Source organism: Gymnogyps californianus, chromosome 3 (assembly GCF_018139145.2).
Source record: "Gymnogyps californianus isolate 813 chromosome 3, ASM1813914v2, whole genome shotgun sequence".
In the NCBI taxonomy this organism is placed as follows: domain Eukaryota; kingdom Metazoa; phylum Chordata; class Aves; order Accipitriformes; family Cathartidae; genus Gymnogyps; species Gymnogyps californianus.
This window is the reverse complement of record NC_059473.1, coordinates 21,728,435-21,741,805: the sequence shown is the minus strand read 5'-3', so window position 1 is coordinate 21,741,805 and position 13,371 is coordinate 21,728,435. Positions and strand designations below refer to the sequence as shown.

The 13,371-nt window shown below is 45.4% G+C and overlaps 2 protein-coding genes across 7 annotated transcripts in view; both read left to right on the top strand.

Annotated features, from left to right (window-relative positions):
- Nucleotides 1-2,933, top strand: part of MARK1 (microtubule affinity regulating kinase 1) — a 60,489-nt gene extending 57,556 nt beyond the window's left edge. For all 6 annotated transcript variants that reach the window (XM_050893095.1, XM_050893093.1, XM_050893094.1 and 3 more), the window contains one exon: nt 843-2,933. In XM_050893095.1, the coding sequence (XP_050749052.1) occupies nt 843-1,197 (355 nt within the window). In that variant the 3' untranslated portion in view covers nt 1,198-2,933. The remainder of the gene's footprint in view (nt 1-842) is intronic.
- A 3,638-nt stretch (nt 2,934-6,571) lies between these two features.
- C3H1orf115 (chromosome 3 C1orf115 homolog) lies at nt 6,572-10,720 on the top strand. The gene is made up of 2 exons (XM_050894511.1): nt 6,572-6,841; nt 9,273-10,720. The coding sequence occupies exons 1-2, from the start codon at nt 6,572-6,574 to the stop codon at nt 9,390-9,392; spliced, it is 390 nt and encodes a 129-aa protein (XP_050750468.1). The 3' UTR covers nt 9,393-10,720.
- Nucleotides 10,721-13,371: the final 2,651 nt, after the last annotated feature.

Genomic DNA, 13,371 nt, shown 5'->3' with positions numbered 1-13,371 from the left:
GCTTTCTACAATGGAATAAGTAATCTATTTGGTAAGGAAGCGTCAGAGTAAGAATATTAATTGGAAATCACTCCCTTGAAATTTTGTCCAAGTCACTGTATCAACTAAAATACTTTATGTCTACATGTCACTGTTTCTTCTGTGAAAAAGTTGCTGACTGTACTGAACTGGTTGACAAACAAGCTGTTCACAACCAAATTACAGCAAAAAATTCTGCTTCATCAGTTAAAATAAAGCACGTTATTATAAGGTCTTTTTACACAGAGAGAGGTCAAAAATCCATAATAAATGCAAAAGGGGGGAAAGGCAGAAAAGAGGGGAGGGAATTAACTGAAGACTTGTGAATCACAAGGTGGGGATTTCTTCCTCTGCTGCTTTTACAGTATGATTTATGCTTCAGGATTGTGTCCCTCAACTTCAGTTTTGTTGGTGTATGGCATGCTCCAGACCATGAAATCAGCAGAACTTCAGTCATGCTTTTACATAGATTCCACTTTCTTTGGAGCAGTATGGAGTAACGTGTGTCTGCTGCAATCACCATTGCACATGTCATCAGAACATTTTAGAGCAGGGGTTTCCAAACTTGCTTTGCTTGTGTGCCACAACTGGGAGCTGCACCAGTGCTGGTAGCAGCTCCCAGTGCTGTGCCGAAGCGCACATGCGTGCAGGAGATGGTGCGCAACTGTTCCGACAGCATCCATCCAACTCTTTGAATTAGCTCACGTGTGACTAGTGGTGCGTCAATCGCAGTTTAGAAACCCCTGTTCAAGAACTGTATTTCTCTTCTATCTCTTGGTTATACTGCTTTTATTTTTGACTGTTCTGTATGTCACTTCTTCCAGGAGTGCTTCTGGGGAGCCAAAAGACAGAGAGAAGGAGGATAGCAAAGATTCGAAGCCACGCTCCTTGCGGTTCACGTGGAGTATGAAGACCACTAGTTCTATGGACCCGAACGATATGATGAGAGAGATTCGGAAAGTGTTAGATGCTAATAACTGTGATTACGAACAAAAAGAGAGGTTTTTGCTCTTCTGTGTTCACGGCGATGCACGACAAGATAGCCTTGTTCAGTGGGAGATGGAAGTCTGCAAACTGCCACGATTGTCGCTCAATGGAGTTCGTTTCAAGAGAATATCTGGGACTTCTATCGCATTTAAGAACATTGCATCCAAGATAGCAAATGAGCTTAAGCTGTAAAGAGAACCTAAATTTTTTGGGATCAGGGAAGATTCATACATGATCTACACTTTGAATGTACTGGTTACGCCTAATGTGATTGGCCTGTGAAACTCCCCATGTAGAAATTGCCCTTATTGCAATAAGGTTATACATAGTTATTCAGAATTGTAAAGTTAAATCCAGTATGACCTATATTAAATAACTGTAGCTAAAGAAGTTATGTTCACATGTACAGGTAAGTATATAGAGCATTCTGTTCATTTTATGTTCATAGAGTTGTATAATAAAAAGATGACTGCTTAAATTCAGATCTTGTATAGTTGTCTAGATTTCTGCACAGAAATGTATGTTTGATGCTTTGAGTTGGAAAAGTTCTTCCCTATCATTTACATTTTTGGTGGTTTTTATAAGTCTTACCTCTATCATGCGTTTTTTAAAAAACTTGTGTCCTGAGTCAAATGCACAAAAATAGTTTTCACAACTGTAGCATGACCATTTTTAGTTATTTAAAGATTGTTCATGATTTGAACCAAAAGTTGATGAATAATCGGCTTTTGTTCTACACGAGACTGTTCCTGCTTATCTTTGGCTCTTATCCTTGTTATTGGACAGTGTTTAGTTGGAAAAACAAAACAAAAAACAAACATGTTTACAGTGTTGGCACTTACAGTTTAAAAAACTTTGTTCTGCCTTGGGCCAGCTCAGAGCTGTGGGGGAAGAGAAACCAGGCGTAAGTGATGTTCTGTCTGCAAATTACAGTGCTTACTCCCATGGCCCGTTAATAAATGTAGCACCAAAATGGAGAACCGTAATTATTTCATTTGAATATCATGGTGTAAAATATCACTTGTTTGCTGCCTTCAGAATATTATAAATTCCATTTTATGGAAATATATTAATATTGGGACTGTTTAATAGCACAAGATAATCTGAAGTGTTGACCAATTCTATAAGTTAATAATACCACCTCAGGAATTAGCTTGGCTTTTGGAACATGTGCCCCCAAAGAGTACATGCAATTCCACATAATATTTTACAGCTAAACATACCTTGTTTATAATGATAAATTGTTGATTTATGCTTTCGTGGTTGTACAGTTTGTTCCCATGTAACCTGTTTGTGTTTAATATTTTACCAGATTTCTTGTATTTATTCCACATCATTATGCCTGTAATGTGCAGCTTTGTAATTAGGCACTTGCCTACAGAAAAGAAAAGAAAAAAAACCCCACATTTTTTTCCTTCATAATTAATGATTATAAACTATGTAAAACCACTAGTACTGGTACATTTTAATACTTGTTATTTTGTACTGAATTAACCATAGAGGTTGGTTGTGCAATGTTATTTAATGTCGTAATTACTGTAATATCAACATATGGGCCCCATCTGCACACTCTTGTGAAGAATAGAAAGTTCATTAAGAAATCGTCACTTTAAAAAATAAAAATTAAAAAAAAAAGCTGTGGTAAACTCTGTAACCCTAAGTTAGAAGGCTGTAAGTGTAGTAAATGTGCCATTCTCTAATGGCTTCTTGACCGAGATGGACTTTACATACTGTACTGTGATGTAGCTTTCCTATGTAACAGTTATGTTCGGAAATGGACGTGTATTGTTGCCTTAGAAAAAGGGTGGTGTTTGGAAAGAAAGAACTGTAGCCCCTTTTCTTTTTTTATCTGATGTTCATTGAAACAAAATCTGATGCAAGTCATCTTGATTCACTGGTGCACTCTATTAAAACTTACTTGAACAGTTCTCATACTAAAATACTTGTTGTTTGCCCTTTATAAAAGCGCAGTAATTACTGCAGGTAGCCAAATAGTCTAAAGGCGTACAGATTTCATCTTCAACTTTGTGTGAATTCAGGATTAGCATTGCATCGGTTCTGTGGTCCTGCGCTGTCCAGAAAGTATCAGTGGTTTAGCATTTCTTAGAAATGGATGTCCAGGAGCTTTTCCAGAAATTCACCAAAAATCAGCCGCGGGAGGGGTTTGTGTGTCTGCTCAATTTACCCGTAAATGTCCATGAATGTTCAATTATCCTTGAAAATACACTACTGGAACGTAACCGTGATGTTAATCCAAGATCATGTATGAACTTAGTCATGAAGCAAAACCCTTTGCCTTTTCAGAAGGTTCAGTGGAAAAAATATAGGTCATGCTGTGAGACGGTAGATTAAGTACTTAGGATCGCTTCCCGCTTTACAGGCCGTGTTTTTACACAGCTGACTTTGGCCTAGATTGTCGCTGGTTTTCAGCACTACATGCAACCAGAGATGTATTAATGTTCCACAAAACACAGACAGCACTTCCAGAGGACAGAGGTTACAAATTTTAGTTCAACTCTCCCATGAAACACGGCACCCTGAAGTGCCAATTTAGTGTTTCTATATATGGTCAGTCTGCAAATGGTATTATTTCCAGTAACTGCCAGCAGTGTGAAATGGCCCTGATTCCCAAACCCTGCTGCCCTCCTTCCTTCTTTTGCCTTGTTGGAAGATGAGCTGTGAACCATGTTACGCTCTCCGTAGCAAATACACCAAGTGCTTCAGCGAGGGCACGAAAAGCGTAGGTGCACCCAAATGCCTCATTTGGCTTTCCAAATCTCCTGTTCCTGGCAGGAATAAGATGGGAAGATCCGAGAAAGAGACTTTTTCAGAACTGCTGGTTTTATTGGCAAGCAGAGCGTACTTAGTATGGAAATCAGTGAGACGTTGCATACTGAATCCTTAATGCCTTTTTTTTGGGTCCCTCAACAGTGCCTTGTTATGTACCTGTTACGTATAAGTTACTCCTTGCCTAAGAGTGGGATAAGAGCATTTGGATCCAAAATGCAGCTTGACTTTCACGTGGGAGGGGATCAGTGTGGCATTTTATCAGCACAGCTTTAACTTGAGAAATCCGAAAGACAGTTAAATGCCACGTCATGTTCCACGGCTCCAGGAGGGGATAGGGATGTCTCGGATCTTCAGAGGGCTTATGTATTTGGTTGTAATTTCTTGGCAGCATTTCTAGGGGGTGCTTGGAGTGGGTGGGGTGAGCAGTTAGACTACTGTGTGGCTCTGCTGTTTTGGGTTGGGGTTGGTTTTTTGCTCTATTTATTTAAGGTATACAGACGCTTCCAAACTAAGTAGATCCCTTTTCATGCAGTCCAGTTTAAAGCACTGAAATGCACATAGGTCAATGAAAGGACTATAAATGTTCACTCCTGCTTCTGTGGTTGAAACATAATGCTTGAGAACCAAGTGGTGTCATTATTGCCATATAGTTATGATGATGCTAAAATTCCACGAGCTATTAGACGTGAGACCTTTGATACCCAGTGTCATACACCTAAGAGGTACCGTGGACCTCTTCATCTCAGAACGTGTTGTGATTCCCCTGCCGCCACGCAAATGGAGACAGTAAATCTCAGTTGAGAGATGTATGCTCTGAGGTCTTGATAGTTGAACTCTGGAAAATGAAACAAACTCGTGAGGTACAAACCCAGTCTGTGAGGAAAGGCTTGCCCCTCCTGAGGAGACAGATTATCTTTCACTATCTTTGTACTTCTTGTTTAGAGGCAAAGTATACATTCAGTAATGGATCTATAAATAGAAAACCTAGATGTAAACACTTTTCAAAGCCCCAGAAAAATATTTAATGCATTTTTTTTTCTTTAAAATTTTTCAAGGTAGCTTGAGGTTAACAAGATTAAAGATCCCATTTACAGATCTGTAAAGATCTGCTTACAGATTATTGATATTTTATTTCTTGATGCTGCTAATTAATCAACATCAACCAATGACTTCATCCCTCAAACTATCCAAGAAAGTAGCACGTTAAAATCTACAGCGATGTATCAGAGCATGCAAAATTTAACTTCTATACCTCGCTGCTTCAGGCTCCCTACCATGTTATGTTTATTGTTAAAGCGAGTACTTGGGACAGGACCTATGGTGCTGCTCTGTTTCAGTCTCTGCAGCGCTTAGGACATACCTGCGCCTCCAGGACGTAGGCAAGTTCAGCATCTGGCTCCAGGAGGTGGGGGAGAGAACCGGGTGGCTCAGAAACGGGCCCTCGCAGGCGCTGCCGCAGCCAGAGCCCGGAGGAAGGAGGAGCTCCGAGGGCCACGCGTGGTCTGTGGTAGGCGTCCGTTTGAGACTGGTACTCAGAGCATGAAATCCTGTCCTGGGTTTAGGTCTCCACCTCAACCTCCTGGAGATTTAAATTAAAAACCTGATGACAGTTAACAGGAGTGGTGACGCCTTTAATAGGGGAAGGGACAGAGCAGTTTTCCCGTAGCAATGAACCTGAGACTTAGCTCACATCTTGCACCCTTCAGAGGACTGGCCAAGCTGTCTGTTACACAGCTTTCTGGCTGGAGCTGTGACGATGGTGAAACACCATCCTTGGGGCAGATAACTACGCTAGGTGCAGGATTTACTTGCTGAATGTTAAGGGCGCATCTCGGGGAGGCACAGGTTCAAGGCTTTGTTCCTAGGTAAGAAAAATCCACAGTAAAGGATTAGTCTGTCCCCTTATGGCATCTGCTTGTCCGAACTATTTGTATATATATCAAATGTTGATAAATATACCAACTGGTTTAATAAATGATATCGATCCTCCCTACACAATGTTGCTTTTCTTGACTACCCCAGCTACATGAACATGGCTTAGGAGTGCGGTTGTTAAACTGCAAGCCCACCCAGCCGCAGAGGAGCGCGGCTGTCAGCCTCCCTCTGCATCTGGGCAAAAACCACTGAGAAATTTTGCCTTTACATGAAGGCTTTGGTACGTTCCCCTTGGCCAGGGGCAGCAGAACAGAGCCCTGCACACTGGAGGTGCTGTTCACCCGAGGCTGTAGTAGGAACACCTATAACAGAGGGATTACCAGGGAGTTCGGCTTTTTTTTCCGACTGCAAAAAGAGCGTGATCTCCCAAACCCGCTGCTGGCGTGGAGCGGTGCGTGCGATGCCAGGGAAGCAGCTATTTCAGTGTGTCACCCCCAGTCGCGGCACGGAGACCGAAGCAGCCCGGGTGCAGTGCAGGGGCTGGCTCCCCCCGTCCCAGCGCTAGCGACAGGGCGGGCCTCCCCTCTCCTCAGCTGACGGTCGGCGAGTCCCGGGCTTCCCCCAGCAACTCCCCTCTCCCCTAGCAAGGCGAGACACGGTTATCCGCACCAGAGCCGCGGCGGGGCCGGGGGTGCCGGGGCCAGTGCCCGACGCCGCGGCTCCGCTAGCCCTCGCCCGGCGGCCCCGGGACGGTTTCCGCGGGCAGGACCCGCACGGCGGCGGAGGCCGTCCCGCCCCGGGGTGGGAGCAGCGGCCGCCTCCGGCCACACCTGTGGCGCAGCGGCGGCGGCGGAGGAAGCGCCCGTAGCTCCGCGCAGACGGGTCGGCGCCCGGCGGCACCATGACGGTGGGTGCGCGGCTGGGCGCCAAGGCGAGGGGCAGGTACTCCCGCCGCGGGCCCGGCGACGACCAGGTCTCTATCCTGCCCGGCGAGGAGGAGGAGGAGGCGGCGGTGGCTGGGGGCAGCGCGGGGGCCCCGCTGGAGGAGGAGGAGGGCGCTGCCTCCAGGAAGGTGCGCTTCGCCCTCCTGCCCGACTGCTACGAGCCGCTGCGCCCGCCGCGGGCCGCCGGCAAGCGGCCCTACGGGAAACGGCTGAAGAAGTACGGGAAGGTGAGGGCAGAGCGCTGCCGGGCCGGCCGCCGCCGCCCGGGGCAGCCGGAGCGGGGACCCTCGGCGCCGGGCGGGGAGGGCGGGCTGCGGGGTCTCGGCACCGACTTTTCCGAGGAGCTCTTGGAAGTCCCCCTTGTCCTTCGGGCATTTTAGGCGCCGGTGCTTAGCTCCGAGGCGGGGGTCAGCCCGCTGGCTTGCTCTTGCCGGGCGGGAGCCGGTCCTGCTGGGGAAGGCGGGACACCGACCCCCGCCTGGATCAAAGAGTGGAAAATCTGCCGTTTCGGAGTGAAAATGACACTAAGCAGATCCATGTGACGGGTACTTTGCCTTTCTTTGTTCTGCATTTCCCTCGGCGTCATTGTTTTGACACCATTCCTTAAAACTTCCAGTTAATTGGCCTGCTTTTATTTTTTCTTCTACTTAAGTGACCGAAAGAAAGGGTAGTAACATCCCTCCAGTACACTCATTTGCCAGTGTCCCCTGAAAATCACGGGTATGAGTTAAAGAAAAAAATGCAACATGTTCTTCATTGTGTAACAACTGTTTTGGATCAAAATTGTTCTTTTGCTTTCCTGTGTGGAAAGTCACAAGTCCTGCAGTCTGGTGGTTTATTTTTTTCCCCCCCTGGAGGGCGGGTGCCTTTGATTACAAAAGTGCTATTTGGAAGAATTCGATTATTTTTCCCTTGTTCATGTCACTTAAATACAGCTCAGGTATGTCTTGCATATTTGTAGCAAAAAATAGTTTCTGTGTTAGCAGGAAAAACCTGTCTGGTGTCGGGAATCTTATCCTGCTGGAGAGATTACAGATGTCGGTACGAGACGTGACTTTCTACTGCATTCTTTAAAAAATGATGATTTTGGTAAAGATATGCTTGCTATGTCTGACATGCAGAAAATGCCAGTTAGCTTGGCAAAGTTACTTACTTTGAAAATTGACAGAGTTTACAGATGACAGCATAGTCATGAGCTGCCTCACAAATACTGCTGTTTCATAAAGAGATGAATAGAATATTTCACTCTCATGATGGATTTGGTATTTTGAGTTTCCAACACTGTGATTTCCAAGTCACAGTAAACACATGTAGTATGAAGCAGTCTCAAGTCTGTAAGGCTTGATTTATACAGAGTAGTTTTGTGAGCATGGTTATATCGCAGCAGTTCGTAATTTTGCTGTTGGTGCCATCGCTATATGTGCTGTTGGTATAAGGGTCCTCATAACAGCGTTTAGAGCACAGGCCAGTTCTTGGACACTACGTATTCCCTTTTGTATTGGTCAGACGACATCCCCACAGGGAAGGTTTGCCAGTTTGGCTTTGGCAGTAAAGAACAACGCGTGAAAGCGTTGGGGAGGTCCGGGTAGGTAAGTTGCACACAGTGCAGCAAGGAGGAAAGAAGTTGCCAGTGTGACATATTAGGACAGGGGCAGATGTGGGAAGGGAAGGGAAGGCAAGGCCCTGCGTCTCCTCCTCCGTCCTCAGGCTCTACACCCGGGCTCGAGCTGCCTTTTTATTTTGCCATTTTAACTCTCTTCAAGTAAGTTTCCATAGGAGTAAATACAGCAGAATTCAGCTATGTAGTGACATCATGACAGCTGAAGGCTTTCATGTGCCAGTACCACTGTAATCCAGCTTTAAGAAATCCTAGGAATATAATAGATATTGACTGGATTTCACCGATTTAAAAGTATATCCTCTGTTTCAGTGTTTTCCATATTACAAGAGATAATTCTGATCTAGTCCCACACAACCATAAAGTGTTACTAACAATTAATTCTGATATTCCTCCCAAACTGACCACATTGTATTAATCCCCCAGTCGTGACTAGCCATATGAGCAAAAACTATCAAGAGTGAAATTAAAATTAGATGGTTTTTAGTTTAAATAATCTGTAGCATGTTATCTCTAATGCAGTACACAGATGAGTTCTGAAACATGTACAGACGTGAAAGTGGGTCAAAACATTCTTATTTTGACCAAAAAAATCTTGTTTTGACAAAAAGCAATGAAATTTCCATAAAAGTGATCTCAGTGACGTACTGCCTTCTTGTTCAGCACCAGTTTTAACAGCTTATGTACTTTCAAGAGTTACTAACATACTTAGAATGTGTGTGTGTGGGAGACACGTACTTCTACAAACTAGGTGTGAATTTAAACTAATTTTATTCTCGAATAGAAGCCCACGTAAAAGCCTGGCTTCCTGCGGAGGCTGCATCCATTCGGTTTAACTATACTCTGTGGGTGTGTATTTCTATATAAAAATAGGTGGTAAAATGTTGTTCCATGCTCGAGCCCTCAGTAGCTGAGGGAGAAGTTCATTTTCTGGGTCGGTAACGTTGGCTGTCGGAATGATTTTATGTGAAGGTATTTTCCATCACCTCTCCTTTTTTTTTTTTTTTTTTTTAATCCCCTTCTCCCGTCTCTCTCCGCAGAATGTCGGCAAAGCTCTGCAGAAGGGATGCCGCTACTTGGTGGTCGGTCTGCAAGGATTAGCGGCGGCCTATTCCGCTCCCTTTGGAGTGGCAGCGCAGGTGGCATCCTTCGTCCGCTAGCGCAGTTCCACGCGCCCCACCAGGGAGGACGGGAGGCCATTGCTGCTTTCTTAGGATTAAATCTGAGGCCCGCATCTGAGAAACCTCTTGGACAAACAGTCCCAGCTCCCAGCCCCTTCCCCAGGACTGAGTGCTCTTCTCTGCAAAAACTTCCAGCGCTTTATAAAATCAGATCGGGTTGAAGAAATGCAAGGATAAGGAAATAATCTTCGACTAATTGAGCTGAAGTTTGTTCTCGGACATGAGTTGGTTTTCTAGAGCTTTGTGCTGTGTGTGGAAGGGAGCCAAGGACGGATGGAAAAGCAAGTAGATGAGGGAGAGAGAAATGAAGGAAAATAGAGGACGGGAGGGCAGCTGGGGATGTGGAGATCTGAGTATGGCTAGTGAGAGGAATTGTCAAAGCAGTGGAGGAAACAGATAACGAGGGATCAGGAAAAGGTAGTCTTTGGTTTTCTGAGGTCTTCCTCCCCCGAGAGGGTTAAGATTATGAGTATACTTAAAAATATACTTGGATGTAAATGGACTATGGTCTGAGACACGGAGAGCTTTGCTGCATCACGGTTGTTCATTTCAAACACTGGACATAATGAGCCTTTAAATCTTAAGACTGATGTAAAAATCCAGAAAGAAAATGAGGTGTCTTTGTCTTCTGATTTTGGGGCATTAAAGGTTCACTGTGATTAATACTTTAAACTTTTCCTCTGCTGCTGTGAAATCTGCATATATTTTTTTACTGAGAACGGAGTTTATATCTGACATACCTGATTCTGGAAGCTGGGGCATGAGAACACCCAGTTCTGTGGTGTTCACCAGGAAAAAAAATGGATTAGCAGCTGCATCTGAAAAAAACCTACATACAGCGTTTGGTATAAGAAGGTACAACCGTTTTATATAAGAATGGGGCCAAATAACCTGCCAGCTACTTCATTTCCGTATGTGGAAGTTGTAGCTAGAGGATGTCAACATCAGATGGCTCAGCTCAGTGGTGCGGATGGAGCAGCTTCCGTGTCACACCTCCAGGGATATAAATCCTGTACTGATGACACAGGAAAAAGGGGGTTTATGGGCCTTCAAAATTCTGTGGGTTTTGGTTTTTTTTCTGTCAGTCTTTTGTGGTAGCAGTAAATGATTTCCCTGCTAGCACTTTCTCTGTATTACAGATCTTTCTAGTTTTGATAGTAGTGTTGTAATCAAGGAGTTGACTTATCTGGAAAAAAATGCTGTTCATTTGCTTTCTTTGCCTTTTTTGAATGAAGGGGTTTGCATGTCTTAGCAAACCACACTATTTCTTTTACATGTACAAATGAAATAAAGGTGGATTTTTTTTTAATGCTCTTTTCTAACTGGACTGTGAATAAAAGTAATGTGATCCATGTTGTGTGTTTACCTACACACATAAGTAAGCACACAAAGGAGGACTTTCTCAGCGGTGGCCCAAACAGTGAGGGGAAGCTGCAGTGTAAACTTCCCCGTGTTGTTCTGCCTGTGGCCTCAGTGCTCTTCTAGGACACGGTTGTAGCCCAGACTGCATGGAAATGCTCAGGAACGGCAAGGTGTGGAGATGAGGCTGCAGAGGTTCTAAGGCTGCACGAGTTGGGGTAGGAATAGCCACAAAGGGATTTCGCTCATTGATTTCATGCCTTTAGTTGTTTCGCTTGAGCTTTCTTGAGCTTCCTTGTGGGGACAGACCTGTGCCTCCGATCTGCCCCACCAGCATGCCAGAGGGTATTGATAACTGCTGTGTCTTTCGCAGTAAGAACAGGGCTGTCCTAACACCCGTGTGCCACACCAGCCTGCATACTTTGGGATTAACTTCAAATTTTGTTACACCACGCTGTGTTTTACAGTGCTTTCACAGTGTGAATCATTAGAGCTTTTTTTTAAATGACTAAAGCAATGCAGGGGGGATTTGTGTCTCCATTTTTCTGTGTGAAATGAGTGTCCATCTATTTGTCCGTGTGTCCTCTGAAGAGCAAGGCTGCTCCCTCATTGCAACACCCAGGGTCCAACCCATTCAGTGCAGGGACTTTCCACAAAGGTAAACATGAACTTTAGCTTGTGGAACCACTTAGCACAGTGGTTACCACTGACTTTTGCCTGCTGACCTATGGTCTCTGCTCGCCTGGTGCAACTTTAAGGGAATAACCTGGTTGCCATCCATACAGAATCCGAATGATATGTAAATGGTGTTTCTGCGTGAGCCTGAGAAAAGAAAAGCTTGATGCATATTGGCGAGTCAGCTTCTGCCGAATGGTGTTTCTAAAAGAGACCAAAAACAAAGAAAGAAAGAGGAGAGAGAAAGAAAAAGTAAGCAAGTAACCTATGCTGTTGCTATAAAACAGCTGGTGATTCATGCCAGCCTATTTTCCTTCCTCAGAATGAACTGATGGTTCTCGCTGAGGCTACCAATTAGTGCTGCTTATCAGTTCTCCTTGAGCAGTAATTTGCTCCTCAGCTGGTGGAGGGCATTTGTGAGGCCAAGCCTTGGCCTGAGGGTTTGCTACTCTCTTCACCAGCCCAGCTCACACAGCAGTGTCTAGAAAATCTGAATCTGAGGGGTGAGGTTTATTTGGCAATAAAATTGGATGGCGATTCCTGTCAATCGTGGCAGCATCCCTGCTGTGCCAGGTCTGGCTTAGCTACGATGCAAACAGGTGCGACAGGGCCGATCCTACAGCGCTGTTGCTAAATGTTGTCTCGGTGACATAAGAGATGAGGAAATATTCCCTGACTAACTCGGCATCGGGTGGCAGATCATCCTGCTCAGCCGAGAAGAAATGGCAACCTCCATCTGAAGCAGAGCCGTTGTGCTGGAAGTCTGCAAGTGACTCAGAGGAGAGCGAGACGTCGGTGACGGTGAGGAGGTGACGGTGAGGAGGCTGGGCTCTCCGGGGCAGCCCTGACAGCATGCCAAGCCAGGAGGGCAGTCCGGGATTAACTCTCGGCTTCTGCACGGGCTTTATGTGCTCTTGGCGAGGCTGGCCTGGGAGAGGCAACCCCAGCAGGGAGAGCTTTCAACCCACGGGCTCAGGCAGGCTCTTTTATTAAAACGGGCTTGTCCGCAGCTTATCTCCTGGTTCCTTTGAGGAACAAAACAGACGTTTGACCCTGTCATAGACAAAGGCGGGATGTGGTGGATATTACGGTACAGCAGGTACAAGGGCAAGGCTTGATTTGATGTTTGAGCTGGGCGAAATATGTTCCTCCCTTCAGGCACTTGCTTGGCACCTCTACCCATGGCTTCACCTCGCAGCTTTTTGTTTTCAGTGGTGTGCTACTGTGCTACCTGGTTCCCTTCAGATTTGTACCCGCCTTTCACCATGCTTTATAACAAACAGCTGGATAAATAAGTTCAGGAAGCTGAATACGTGCGAGAGTGGCAAGAGTGGCAAGAACTAGTCAACTCGTCCAAGCTTCTCTCAGGAATGAACTCCACTAACCTGACAGCCTGGCGAGTCACTTTTAAATTAAATCCCTGGCTATTCCTAGCGCCTGCTCAATGAGTCACAGAGCAGAATAAAGCTTATTTCTGCTGGTTTTGCCAGAGCATTTAATTACTACTCTGGCTTACCGTAGGCTCTGAGGAAATGGCAGAGAACTCACAGCTATTGTCCTTTGTCCTGCAACATTAGCAGCAAGGAAGCGCTCTTGCACAGCTTGCCTTTGAAGTGCTGTAGCTGAGGAGAGCTGTACCACACCACACTACGTCACTTAGGCACTTCCAGGGCTTTGCCAGTCCCAGGCCAAGGTTCACTTCAGGGATGAATGATCTTTCTGTCCTCTGCCTGTCTGTAAGACTGGCAAGGGGGCAGGTTTTGTGTTGGGGTGCTGTAAAACCAGTTGTCTCTTTTTCTGTATCCTGAGTCCCTTGTTAGCTAGGCACTGGCTTCGTCTGAGACAAAACTGGTCCTAAAATGAGTACCAAGCTGCTGCAGTTACCTGTACAGAGTGTCCTTTTTCTTCAAGGAGCAGTAGAGAG